This window comes from Oryzias melastigma, linkage group LG11 (genome assembly GCF_002922805.2).
Source record: "Oryzias melastigma strain HK-1 linkage group LG11, ASM292280v2, whole genome shotgun sequence".
NCBI classification, from domain to species: domain Eukaryota; kingdom Metazoa; phylum Chordata; class Actinopteri; order Beloniformes; family Adrianichthyidae; genus Oryzias; species Oryzias melastigma.
The window spans coordinates 22,785,611-22,799,071 of NC_050522.1; the positions used below are offsets into that span (position 1 = coordinate 22,785,611).

Below are 13,461 nucleotides of genomic sequence, written 5' to 3' on the forward strand. Positions count from 1 at the left end.
ATTAATATCTATTTATTTATTTTTGTTATTTTTCCTACTTTGTCCTCAGCAGTCTTCCACTTCTAGGTTTTGTTATTTTAGTTTGGTAGTCTTAGTTTGCGGGCTTTGTTTATTTGTTTTCTTTAGGTAGTTTTAGTTAGGCCCTAAAATATCGCTTGTATTCTTGTTCAATACACTTTTTTTTAGTTTCCAAACACGCAGACAACAAAACTTCACTTTTTACCAAGATGTATTTCCACCCGCCGCCCTGGAGGAGACGGCTGCGTTCATTTCTCCGTCTCCCCTCCTTCAGGTCTGTTACGATTGGAGGAACTGGTTCGCCACTTCCTCATCTCCAGGGAGACGCTCTCCGTGAGGATGCTGGACGACAGCCTGGATCCCACCCCTCTGCTGAAGGAGATCCGTGACGACAAAGTGGCGACCATCGTAATCGACGCCAATGCCTCCATCTCGTACCACATCCTCAGGAAGGTGAGGGTGTTTCTGTTTCTTCCTTTTAATCCATTCCTCCACATCTACAGTATTTGTTTAAACCAATATTGGGGTACACATTTCACACTTAGAAATAATGCCTTCAAAATGTATTAATTTGCACATTATTTTATTAAAACTGAAGATTATTATGATTTTTTTAAATTATTGTATTTATGAGCCAAATTTGGCTCAAAAAATAAATAAATCATTAAGAAAACATATATTCAGCACTTATCTATAAAGAAAATATGCCTTAAAAATGTGCTTGAATGAATAAATAAATACATAAATCAACATTAGACAGCAGAAAAGGCATCCTTGCTAAAACGCTGACCTGGCAGTTACTGCTGGATAAAACGCTGAAAAAGGCGATGAGTGATTCATAATCGGGAAACAAAAAAATGAGGGAAAAATTACGAGATTAACTGCGACAGGTTGGATGTTTCCTGCTATTTTTACATGTGAGTTAACTGTAGAGAACTTAACATCACAATATTAGTGAAGCAGGAGGCTGTAAAACAGTTTATTATTGAAAACGAATCCGAGAAGGTCTAATATATTCATTCTATTTTGACAAATTCCGAGTCGTTTCATGTTGAGACTCATGTTTGTGTTCATGCAAACGTTGATTTAAAAGGTTCCAATTAGGTGTTCATTCTGATTCCCTGAAGGACTTGAGTAAGAAAACTTGTGTCTGAACATTAAAAAGAACCAAAAAAAGTGCTTGAATGTGTAGGAGAATCTGGCAGAAACTGAAGATGATATAATTAAAAAGGCAACAGTAAACATAAGTGAACTGATGTTCTTCACATAGCAATTAATACAGCTAATTACACTCATTAGCGGAAAGTAATAGCATCTCATTTCTATGATCAATCTTTATATGAACTCAAAGTCAAAAAACTGTGAATAGAAAATGCAAATGGATGAAAATAACTTGAATAAATGTCTGTTGAAAGTCTTTAGATTTACAATAAATACATTTCTGTTGTTCATTTATTTTTTATGTCAATAAACATTATATTTTCCTGTTAAAATTGTGCAGTTTCACACAAAAATAAACATTTTCTCTTCGTGATTAGGACGTACACTAAGAAAATTACATCACAAATATGATTTTATTCAGTCATTCAGGCAAATTTCTAATAAACTACTGCCGCTCTGCAGAAACTATGTCCTAGAAAACAACACAGGTTTCTTGATTTGGGCTAAATTTGGCATAATTATTATTAAAACACCGCTGACTGGGAATGCTTTTATAAAAGATCAAAAGATGATCGGACTTAATTCTCCAAAATGTAATTTTCTCTGTTTCCTATATACTGGAAAAGCCAGGAGTTGGAAACTGAGAGTGCAGTGGCGTCTGTCAAAGGCTGACAGCAGGTATAAACCAATTTAAAGGTCAGACCTTTTCTTAAAAGTGATGCAAAATTCTTAGTGAGAGAATTATTTCGAGAACATCTGACAATGTCTATTTCCTACACACTTTATCTTCCATTTCTGTGTGATCTTGTACAGCAGGGGTGTCAAACTCAATCACACAGGGGGCCGAAATCCAAAATATATATCCAAAATATATATATTTTAAATTAATTTTTCTAACCTATGTTCTCTATCCTCAAAAAAAGGCCACAAGAACATGATAAAAACACCAAAAACCCAATTTTCCTCTGAGTGAGTCTTTAAATGTGAGAAGTGAGGAGTTATTTCTTAGATTTTAGATCAGCTTTTGATGATAACTGAAAAGAAAAATATGATTTTTTAAGTTTATGTAAATTGTTCCACTGGAAATCAGTAGTCAGAATTTATTTGAATGATTTTTTTGTTTTGTTTTTCAACAAAAGGTATTGAGATTTTCCATTCGAAGCTGCTTTTTGGCTTTATACTACGAAATTTTCAAAATTATTTCTCCACAAGTACTGGAATAATTATATATATATAAAAAGTTCAAAAACTATAATGTGTCTTTTTTCTGACCTGAAGCTCTGTTTGTGCAGAGAGAGAATGGCGGGAACAAAAGCTCCCAGTGTGTGTGGAAGGTTAATGGATTAAAAACAGAAGAAGTCTGCAGGCGCTTCAGTGTGAAGCTGCCAGTTCAAATCACCTCTGGCAGCAAACATTTGTGCTGGGAAATCTCCGCTGTCAGATCCTGGATGTAAAAAATGACCAAACGACTTCATGACAGACTGGCAGACAGCACAGTTTGCTGCAGGAGACCTGCTGCGGGGAAGCTTTGTGGCGGAGTCAAAAGAACCGCTTGATACCTCCAAGAACTCAGGATTCAGACGTCTTAATTCTGTAAATATTTAAATTTTCTCTGCAGCTGAAAAATAGCAGATTTGCACTAATATTTTATTTTTTTTAAGTCAAATTGTTGATTAATAAGGGGGGTGCCACGATTAGTCCACTAATCAACGACTAATTGACTATTAAAATAGTCGACGACTAATTTAATAGTCGATAAGTCGTTACTTTATATTATATGGAGTCAGAGTTTAGTAAAGTGGGAAGTTATAATGGCATTATGCTAGCTTTTTGAACTATTTTTACATTTATTAAAGTTTTTTTAGGCTATGTTAGAGTTTAGCTAATATTCCAGCTACATGCTAGCTGTTTTGGCTAATTTAGTGTTTTGTTTTTTAGGCTACGTTGGAGTTTAGCTAATATTCCAGTTACATGCTAGCTGTTTTGGCTAATTCAGTGTTTTGTTTTTTAGGCTAATATGGAGTTTAGCTAATATTTCAGCTACATGCTAGCTGTTTTGGCTAATTTAGTGTTTTGTTTTTTAGGCTACGTTGGAGTTTAGCTAATATTACAGCTACATGCTAGCTGTTTTAGCTAATTCAGTGTTTTGTTTTTTAGGCTACTTTGGAGTTTAGCTAATATTTCAACTACATGCTAGCGGTTTTGGCTAATTTAGTCTTTCGTTTTTCAGGCTAATATTGAGTTTAGCTAATATTTCAGCTACATGCTAGCTGTTTTGGCTAATTCAGTCTTGTTTTTTTAGGCTACTTTGGGGTTTAGCTAATATTTCAACTACATGTTAGCTATATTGGCTAATTTAGAGTTTCTTTGTTGTTTTTAAGCCTATTTTGGAGTTTTGCTAATATTTCAGCTACATGCTAGCTATTTTGACAAATTTGGGCTTTTTTCTTGGTTTTTAGGCTATTATGGAGCAGCTAATATTACAGTTATATTCTAGCTATTTTGACTAATTTGGACTTTTTTCTTTGTTTTTTAGGCTATTTTGGAGTTCAGCTAATACTTCAGTTCTATAGCTATTTTGGCTAATTTAGGCTATTTCAGAGTTAAGCTAATATTTCAGATAAATACTAGGTATTTTTGACAAATTTGGGCTTTTTTCTTTGTTTTTTAGGCTATTTTGGAGTTTAGCTAATATTTCAGTTTTATGCTAGCTATTTTGACTAATTCAGGCTTATTTTGTTTTTGAGGATAATTTGGAGATTAGCTAATATTTCAGCTACATGCTTGTTATTTTTGACTAATTTAGATTTTTTTCAGTTTTATAGGCTATTTATGAGTTTAGTTAATATTTCAGCTGCATGCTAGCTATTTTGGCTAACTTGGGCCTTTTTCAGTTTTTTAGGCTAATTTGGTTTCTACCTGATATTTTAGCTGGCTATTAGCTTCAGCGTTTTCAGCTATCAGCTTGAGTGTTTTCAGGTATCACCACTAGCATCTTCAGCAGTCAAATTCAGCTTACAGCATTTCACACTAGCATTATCGATGGTTAAGATGTGTGCTTTACATCTGGTTTGCCCATGACCCGATTAGTTGACTGTTTGTGGCACTACTGATTAATGATAAAAGAAAATGCAAAATATTTGCAATCACTATGATTTAAGTTTTGTATACATGGAGAGTTCCAAGGATTTTGATGTCCTCACAGCCCTCTTCTTGTTTTTTTTTTGTTTTCTTCAGGCAAATGAGCTGGGAATGATGACAGCCTTCTATAAGTACATCCTCACCACAATGGTAAGAGCTCGCATTATGCAGTAAATCAGAAACAGTGTCATTCTTCTCTACTTTTCCTCATGTAAATGTGCCCGCCTTTGTTGAGCGGCTCCTTTTTCATTAAGTTCCAGAGGAGAGAGCTTCCAGAGCAAAAAATGGAAGAAGTGATGTGGGTGAAAGCCCGTCTATTGACAAAAAAAAGAGTTTTGAAATTCAGTCGGAGGTTTCTCTGGAGGTCAACCCATGTTTGTGAGGTCATGTAAAGGCTGAATGATTCTAGTGAGACATCAGTGTGGTGGAGTTGGAGGCAATCTAAGGAAGAACAGAATTGAGTTGTGAGCAGGAAGGAGCACAAAGAGCCCCACTGTGAGTGTAGTTTCCACACACACACACACAAAAAAAGCTGTATGTGCCGCATAAGCTGTTTCCACAATGAGTGAGCTTCTTGCTGCAGTCGATTGTACATGACAAGGAATCTAAAGAGCTCCCAGTGCAATTCCAGATGTCGCTTTTTAAACAGGCGTTTGATCCCCATAATGACGGAGCACAAAGGGATCGGTAAGGTAACATCTGTTTATTTTACGCCAGGTTCACCAGAATGGAGGCCGCTTCCATCCGACACTCTTGTTAATCTATGTCAAAGGTCGTCAACCTGTAACATTAAAAGAGCCATTTGGGCTCGTATTCTACTGATCAAAAAATAAACCTTTAAGAAATTTGGATTAGGATGACCTTCTTATTTTCAATAATTAATATCAATTGTGTCTATTTTTTTGTTTCTACGTTTGACAGAAGCTCAGATAACTTATTTTCAAAATAAAAGATGCTCTGTGCCAAACAGTGCAGTTCTGGGCAGCTAGTTACCAATGTTGTGCAGCATAAGATAAGATGTGCTTTTAGCTCATAAAAAAAATCAAACTTTTTACCAAAGATTTGCTTTGCATATAAAATCTGCTCATTCTGGAGGTAGCGTTGAGCAAAATCTCATCAAAAGGGGTATTTTATTATGAAAAATAGGTCATATTTTGAAAATTGACTGTAGAGATGAAAATACAGTATTCTCCCGTTATTCGTGGCGGTTGGGGACCAGAGACCTCCGCGAATACGAAATTATTGGTTTTCATCAACTCAAAATTTTAATTTGGTAAAAACTGATATTTTTTAAATGTAGCAAATTACAGAATTTTTGTTCATTTATCAAATGTTTAATTTTTTTATGTTGAAAGTTCAGAACAATGTGTGGAAACACTGAAGTTTGACGTGTAACCATACAGTGTGTGTTCTAATAATGTTCTGTTTGTATTATTTTGATGTGAATGAACTACAATGTAAATTGATTTTCCATTAATTACTGTAAACGTTTTGATTTGTGCACATATTTAATTTACACTTGATTATCTTACAAGAAATCTGGAACACTTCCCCTGCACTGTTCAGCACCAGGTATTTTTCTCTGTGGTTGAACTTTTGGCTAAAGATGTCTTGGATCCATTTGATATCCCAGCCAGCAAAGCCAAGTGGGGCCCATACGGTTTAAAAATGGGCAGAAAATGTCGCCCCAATGTGGTTTGTCCGCAGTTTCTGTGGTGGCCCCACCTGTTTGCCCACATTAGCTTAGGGGGCGCTCAGTGGGTTGTCTTGGAACGCTAGCCAGCCTCCTGGCGGACAGCATACCATGCTAGCAAGCTCCACTGTAGAGAGCTAGCAAGCTATGCTGTATCGAGCTAGTGAGTTCCGCTGTAGCAAACTCCGTTGTAGTTAGCTAGCAAAGTTCGCTGTAGCAAGCTCCGCCGTAGCGAGCTAGTAAGCCAAGCGTTAGCGAGCTCCACTGTAACAAGATGTGTGAGCTTTATTGTCTTGAGCTAGCGTGCTTCGCTGTTTTAAGCTAGCGAGCTCTGCTGTAGAGAGCTAGCAAGCTATGCTGTATCGAGCTAGTGAGTTCCGCTGTAGCAAACTCGGTTGTAGCAAGCTAACAAAGTTCACTGTAGCAAGCTAGCGAGCTCCGCTGTACCTATCTCGTGAGCTCCGTTGTCCACTGGGTGGCTGGTTAGCGTAGCTAGCCAACCCACTGAGTGCCCACCTAAGCTACTGTGGGCAAACACAGGTGGGGCCCACATTTACGTCCCACTCTTAAACGAAATGGGGCCCTCTTGGCCTTGCTGGTTAGGATGAATCGAATCGTTGTTCAAATTAATCATTACATCTCTATAGTTTGAATAGTTTGATTGTCTTGAATCTGCATTCAAGTGGTAGGGGTGCGGCCTTCCAGCAAGCTCACTCCTGATTGGTGAGAGTGGTTACCATAGCAGCATCAGCCGTATTTGCCCTAATTTGTTGAAATTTTCTTTACTGTTTCGTTTCCCTTTTCAAACATTTTTCCACATTTTTTCTTTTTTAAAAGTTTTATTTCTGTTTATAACCTCCCAGGTTTGTTTTTCTGAGACCGCTTTAATGTCTATATCCAAGAGGTTTTTCGGTTTTATTGCATCCAAACTTTCTTGCTGTAAAACCTCGAACTCTCCTCTCGTCTTCCTCCTCATCAACGACCTGATCCCGCCCCCTTTTTGTGGTCATTAATATTAAATTCCTCTGTGTTGTGCCCTTGTGTGAAGAAGCTGTGAGGGCAATAACTCATTGTGATCTTTGCCTTGACTTCAAGCACCGCCACAGTCTTTAACAGGATCACGGCGTTCGGCGCTGCCAGAGCAAGGGCGGACTGTCATTCCTCCACCCTCAGAGAGGAACTTGGAAAGGCACCAAAAGGAAAATTATTCTAACACTTCGCCACGACCGTAGCCATTTATTCACCTTCACAGCCGCCCACGACCTACCTTTAAGTTTGTATTAAACATGCTCTGCTGACTGTGAAAAGACTGCTGGATTTCAAACAGCTGAGTCCACAAGAGGCCACAAAATGTTGGAAATTTTTTCACTAAATCAGTCACACTGAAAAGATTTCCTGGGCCTTGTTAGACCTTTTTTTATTACCAGAACTTGTGGAGCTTTAAAGGGAGAAATCTACTGAACAATAAAATGAATAATACAATCCACATTCATGAGGTAATAACTTTGTTTTGTGCTGAATCTCAATGAGTACATGGAATTGTGCCACAAGGAAAAATCAGTCAACAGTTAACAGTAGGGGTGTGTATTGGTAAGAGTCGTATGTATTAGTTATAAATAAAGAGTTTCCCAGTTCGAGCCCTCACTGTACAGCAGAGGTGTCAAACTCAATCGCACAAGAGGCCAAAATCCAAAACACAACTTAACAGGAACAGGATACACATTTATTGTACACTCAAAAACAATATTTTTAAAACCGTAACTTTTTTAACATATTTATAAACCAGGTATATTGCAATAACTGTGATAATGCGCGTGTGTATGCTGTAACCTGAATGTGGCCGCTAAAGATGCTGAAATTGATAGCTAACATCACTGATGCTGATAGGTGAAATTGCTGACATTAGCTGAAATCACTGACGCCGATAGCTGAAAATGCAGAAAATGTTAGCTAAAATCACTGATGCTGATAGCTGAAATTAGCTGAAATCACTGTCGCTGATAGCTCAAAGTGCAGAAATTGTTAGCTAAAATCACTGATGCTGATAGCTGAAATTGCTAAAATTAGCTGAAATCACTGACACTAATAGCTTAAAATGCACAAATTAGCTGAAATCACTAATGCTGATAGCTAAAAATGCAGAAATTGTTAGCTAAAATCACTGATGCTAATAACTGAAAATGCTGAAATTAGCTGAAATCACTGACGCTGATAGCTGAAAATGCTGAAATTGTTAGCTAAAATCACTGATGCTGATAGCTGAAATTGCTGAAATTAGATGAAATCACTGACGCTAATAGCTGAAAATGCACAAATTAGCTGAAATCACTAATGCTAATAGCTGAAAATGCAAAAATTGTTAGCTAAAATCACTGATGCTGATAACGGAAATTGCTGAAATTAGCTGAAATCACTGACGCTGGTAGCTGAAAATGCTGAAATTGTTAGCTAAAATCACTGATGCTGATAGCTGAAATTGCTGAAATAAGCTGAAATCCCTGACGCTAATAGCTGACAATGAAGATCTCAGCTGAAATCACTAACCCTGATAGCTGAAAATGCAGAAATTGTTAGCTAAAATCACTGATGCTGATAGCTGAAATTGCTGAAATTAGCTGAAATCACTAAGGCTGATAGCTGAAAATGCTGAAATTAGCTGAAATCACTGATGCTGGTAGCTGAAATTGCTGAAATTAGCTGAAGTCACTGACGCTAATAGCTGAAAATGCATAAATTAGCTGAAATCACTAATGCTGATAGCTAAAAATGCAGAAATTGTTAGCTGAAATCACTAATGCTGATAGCGAAAAAAATGCTGAAATGGTTAGCTGAAATCACTGACACTGATAGCTGAAAAATCTGAAGCTGATAGCCGGTTAAATATTATTTAAATGCCAAATTAGCCTATTAAAAAAAACTTGGTTAGCTAAAACATCTAGCATATAGCTAAGAAATAACAAAACTAAAAAAAGCCAAATAAATTAAAAAACAAAGTCTTAATTAGCTAAAACAGCTAGCATTTAAATACTAGCCTAACTCCAAAATAGCCTAAAAAATAAAAAAAAATCCTAAATAAGCCAAAACAGCTTGCATGTTAATATTAGCCTAACTACAAAATTGCCTAAAAAATTTAAAAAAAGCTTAAATTAGCTAAAACAGCTACATTATAGCTGAAATATTCACTAAACTCCAACAAAGCCTAAAAAAATCTTAGTAAATGCCAAAATAATCCAAAAGCCAGCAGAATGCAAATTTTTTAAACTTTAAAACCATAACTTTTTAACATAATTATGAATATTAAAAAGGCAAGAATATTGTATTGTTTTAATAATATTGTATTGCCAAATGAAAAATCGGGATATGTCGCCAAATTGTTTATTCCCTACGCCTAGTTTACAGCATAAATCTGAGTATTTCCATATACAATTGTCTAATATTATATTTATTTTTCCCAGAACAACCATGTCTTACTCAGTTTGTGCAATAAAAAAACAAAATTCCCTTGAACCAAACCTTGCAGTTTAATTATTCATTGTCATGTTGATGAAGAGCTGAAGTGAACTAAGCTTTATTATGATTATTTCTATCCCGTGTAGTTAATCTAACAGTATTTGGAGGTCAAACCACTCAGATCCCTGTGATAAATTCTTAAGAGTGTTTATTCTGCATGTGGTCTGAGTTTCTCAATGCGTTACAACATTGTTAGATCCAGAGAAGTGTGTGGAAAACCGCAAACAAGACCAAGGTTGAAAAATAGGGTCATCCAAATACTCATGGATCTACGTATTTATACTTGAACATTTCTTTCTGAGGTGATTTATTCATAGTAGTTAAGACGTTTTCAGTGCCTCATTCAGATTGTTTTTGGTGTTTAAGTGAGGAATGTTGGTATCTGAATGAGTCTTACAGTATATATAAATATGCACTATATGGATTTTTTTTTTGTCTTTGTAAACATCTAGAATGATTTATTCCTAAGAGACTGATGTCAGAGCAGCATAACGTGTTTCTACCCTTCAGGTCTGTTAAGATTTTAATATAAATTCATAACCCAAAGTGACTTTAAACTAGTGATGAGATTCAATTGAATCAGAGAAGGGATCAGAAAATTGTTGATTTATCTTAAAATCAATGAAAAAGCTGAATTTACTATGACTTATGCACAAAAAAAGAACAATATTTTTTAAGAAAAAAAATGTGTTCAGTTCAATTTTATGTATATAGCCCAATATCACAAAGAAAATTTGCCTCATTGAGCTTCATGTCGCTAATTTTACAAATAAAATGTAAAATAGTTGACAAGAAATTATCTGCACAAGCATTTAAAAAGAGAAAAATCGGCTCAAAAAGTTAACAGTTGGATAGAATTATTTCAAATTTTATGTTTTACAGCCCAAATATTTATTTATTTGCTATTTATAGGCAAATGGTTTGTATTTTTCATGTTATTAACTGTAGTTAATTTTGAATACAGTTACAAAAAACAAATTTAATAAGTGAAAATAAGTCATTTTAGGAAGAAAACGAGGATACAATCATGTTGCTGTAAGTTGGCCCATCTTTAAAAATCTCATAAAACGTAAAACTAGCTTTTATTCTTAGAACATAAATATTTATTTTTGTTACAAAATAATGGCAATGAATGCCAGTCTATAATTATTAAACGTATCTTTAAAATGTAATCAAAAATCACAATGTAATTTGAATTTATTTAGGCCTTAAATCAAGTTTAAGAGCAAACGATTTCGACTCATTTTAATATTAATTAATCTAGATTTCAGCTCAGACTGAGCCTAAAATCTGCACTGGGGTGATTCTTGAGTAAATTGGAAAGGTATAAAATATATTTGAATGTGAGAATATGTGTGGATGAATGTCTGTATGTATGACTTTTATTTATTACTCATTTTATTTAGCTTTTTATTACTATGTTTTTTGTGTTATGACTATTTACATACACATTTTATCTTATTCTTTTATCTATTTTTATTAAAATTGTAATTATAATGTTACTTTTGTAGGAACAATATGATTGAAGCACTTTTAAATTTTGTTGTACTAATAAATCTGTTCTATTCTACTTTAATGTCTAAAATTAAAGTTTTAAATCAAAGTATCAAATATGAATATTGTTTTTCTGTTTCCTCACAGGTTAAACGTGTGCACGAGTGACGCTGTCTTTAAACAAAATCATGTTTTATTCACAAGGTTGCTGCATCTTTGTGAAACGCAGTTGCAGTGTTTTGCTCTCTGCACCGCGGCCAGTCGACCACTTTTTTTTTTTTTCGTCACCGCTGGCACTCTGACAGCCTGACAACCAGTGTGGCTGCTGCAGAAATTGATTTGGCATTTGCAAGCCCTACAGCAACAATAACAGCAACAGTTTGGGACAATGTTTTGGAAATAGGAGGAATAGAAGGAGGAGGAGGGTATCAGGGAAATGATTACGCCGGTAAAGCCTTTACTAGCTGAGCAAGCCGCCCGCTTCCGGATGCAGACGGTTAACCTAAAGGGCAAAGCTGCAGCCTTGATGTTTATGTAAAGAAAAGCGTTTGTACCCTTGACAGACGCTGCCTCTTCAGACAGAACAGATTGTCTGCCAAAACATTTTACAGAGCAAACAAATGCCCATGATGACAGCCTGCCCGTCCAATGCGGGTTCCAGACTGACAAGCAGAAGTCCTTTTAAATTGAAATGCTTTTACTGTGCACAAAACGATGAAGCGAATGTTTGTCAAAACAGTTGAGTGATACGAACACAAGGATTTGACTGACAAAAAAACAACAAAAATATCACAAAGCATTTATGTCTTGCATTGGACAACACACTGTTTCATTTAGATCTAAGACTGCTAAGAACTATTTAATATTACACAAAAAATGGAACATAAAAGTTGTTTGTGGTTGTTTTTCCTTTAAAGTGAGTTCTACATAAAAAAAAGACTCCAAAATGGAAAAAATAAGAAACATTTTAGCTTACTAAAGCTTTAAAGTAACAGCTCAAAGCAGACCTGGAGGAGGAGACAGAGAGGAGGGAGGTCAGCGCGTCACTCCTAAAACTCTAGCCCTATGACCCAAACCCTGGCCAGGAGGTGGGTCACGGATAGCTGGACAAATCTCCCTCTTAAAAGGGCCATTTAAATAAATAATAATCGTCAACCTGGGTAAAATTAATCGCGATTAATCGCAATTAGCTTTTTTTGTTACAATATTTGTCGACCATTTATTATCTGTGAATAATCTCAATACAAAATCAGACACAAAACTGTATATTTAGAGCATTTATTTTTTAAACAAGGCAGTCAATCAATAAAAAAAGCAGATTAATCCCACTTTTGTGTGGTAATTAATCACTTTTAATCACAATGTTTTACTAGCTAAGTTTTATAACAATATGCAGCTTTTGAGCAAAAGCACGCTATGGAAGCCTAAATCGAAAGCGAAGGACTGCTGCTCCTCGAGGTGCCATTAATTTGCATTAATGAATATTAACGCATTAATTCTGTTTGATTAATCGCATTCGTTAATGTTTTAAAGCATTATTCTGTTAATAAATAGCCTAATCTGCACAAAAACTATAAATAAAGTGTATTTTTCTGAACGGAAAGGTGGGACTTTCCAACTCTAACTCAGTTTTGGTTTGTAAGAAACAGACCCAAAAGGCTCTTTTAGCCTTAGAAGTTGACTTCAACCAATGCTGGAGAATAATAAACCTTTAAATTCACCAAAATAAGAGCTAAACAGTCAGAAGTGTGGGGGCTTCTATTCAGGGTTTTAATCATAGTTGAATCGATTTAAATCAGAACAGCAGTTTGTGGGTGTGTTACTTTGGGCAAACATGTTCTCCCTTCGGTTCATCACAGGTCCAGTTAAAAGTTTCATTTTAACATCTGATGAACACACCGGGGTAACAGTTGAGCTTTGGCATAGTCTTCTTCAAGGACTATTTGAAGTTCTACACAAAATTTAATCTTTTGAAGTTTTTTCCCTTCACTCTCCTGCTCTGAATTTTAAAATTGAACTTGATAATGCATAACCTGTAGAGGAAAATGTCATTTTAAGCTTTAAACTTCTCTTTTTTGTTTATTTTTTTCTTGTATGTCCTCTATTTTCATGCTTAAAAATGTAAGTCTTGTCTCCTTAATTTTTTTGACTGCAGGACTTCCCTCTGCTCAAGATGGACGACGTTGTGAACGATCAGTCCAACATTCTGGGCTTCTCCATGCTGAACCGCACTCATCCTTTCTTTGCGGAGTTCATTAGGAGTCTGAACCTCTCCTGGAGGGAAGGCTGTCACTCCATCAGTCCGTACCCAGGACCGGCGGTGGGTTGGATTTCAACTTTCATCACCGTTTGATTGACAATTGGTGATTGTTATGAAGGAAAAACAAAAGTTGCTAATAAAACAATAATGTGTTTATCTAATCTATTTTGGAGTTTATTTAGTA

At 35.6% G+C, this 13,461-nt stretch overlaps 1 protein-coding gene across 1 annotated transcript in view; it reads left to right on the forward strand.

Annotated features, from left to right (window-relative positions):
* The window catches only part of LOC112162444 (glutamate receptor ionotropic, kainate 5), a 104,825-nt gene that overhangs the window by 32,740 nt on the left and 58,624 nt on the right, over positions 1-13,461 (forward strand). The window contains exons 5-7 of the mRNA XM_024298231.2: positions 293-471; positions 4,417-4,470; positions 13,173-13,337. Coding sequence (XP_024153999.2) covers positions 293-471; positions 4,417-4,470; positions 13,173-13,337 — 398 coding nt within the window. The remainder of the gene's footprint in view (positions 1-292; positions 472-4,416; positions 4,471-13,172; positions 13,338-13,461) is intronic.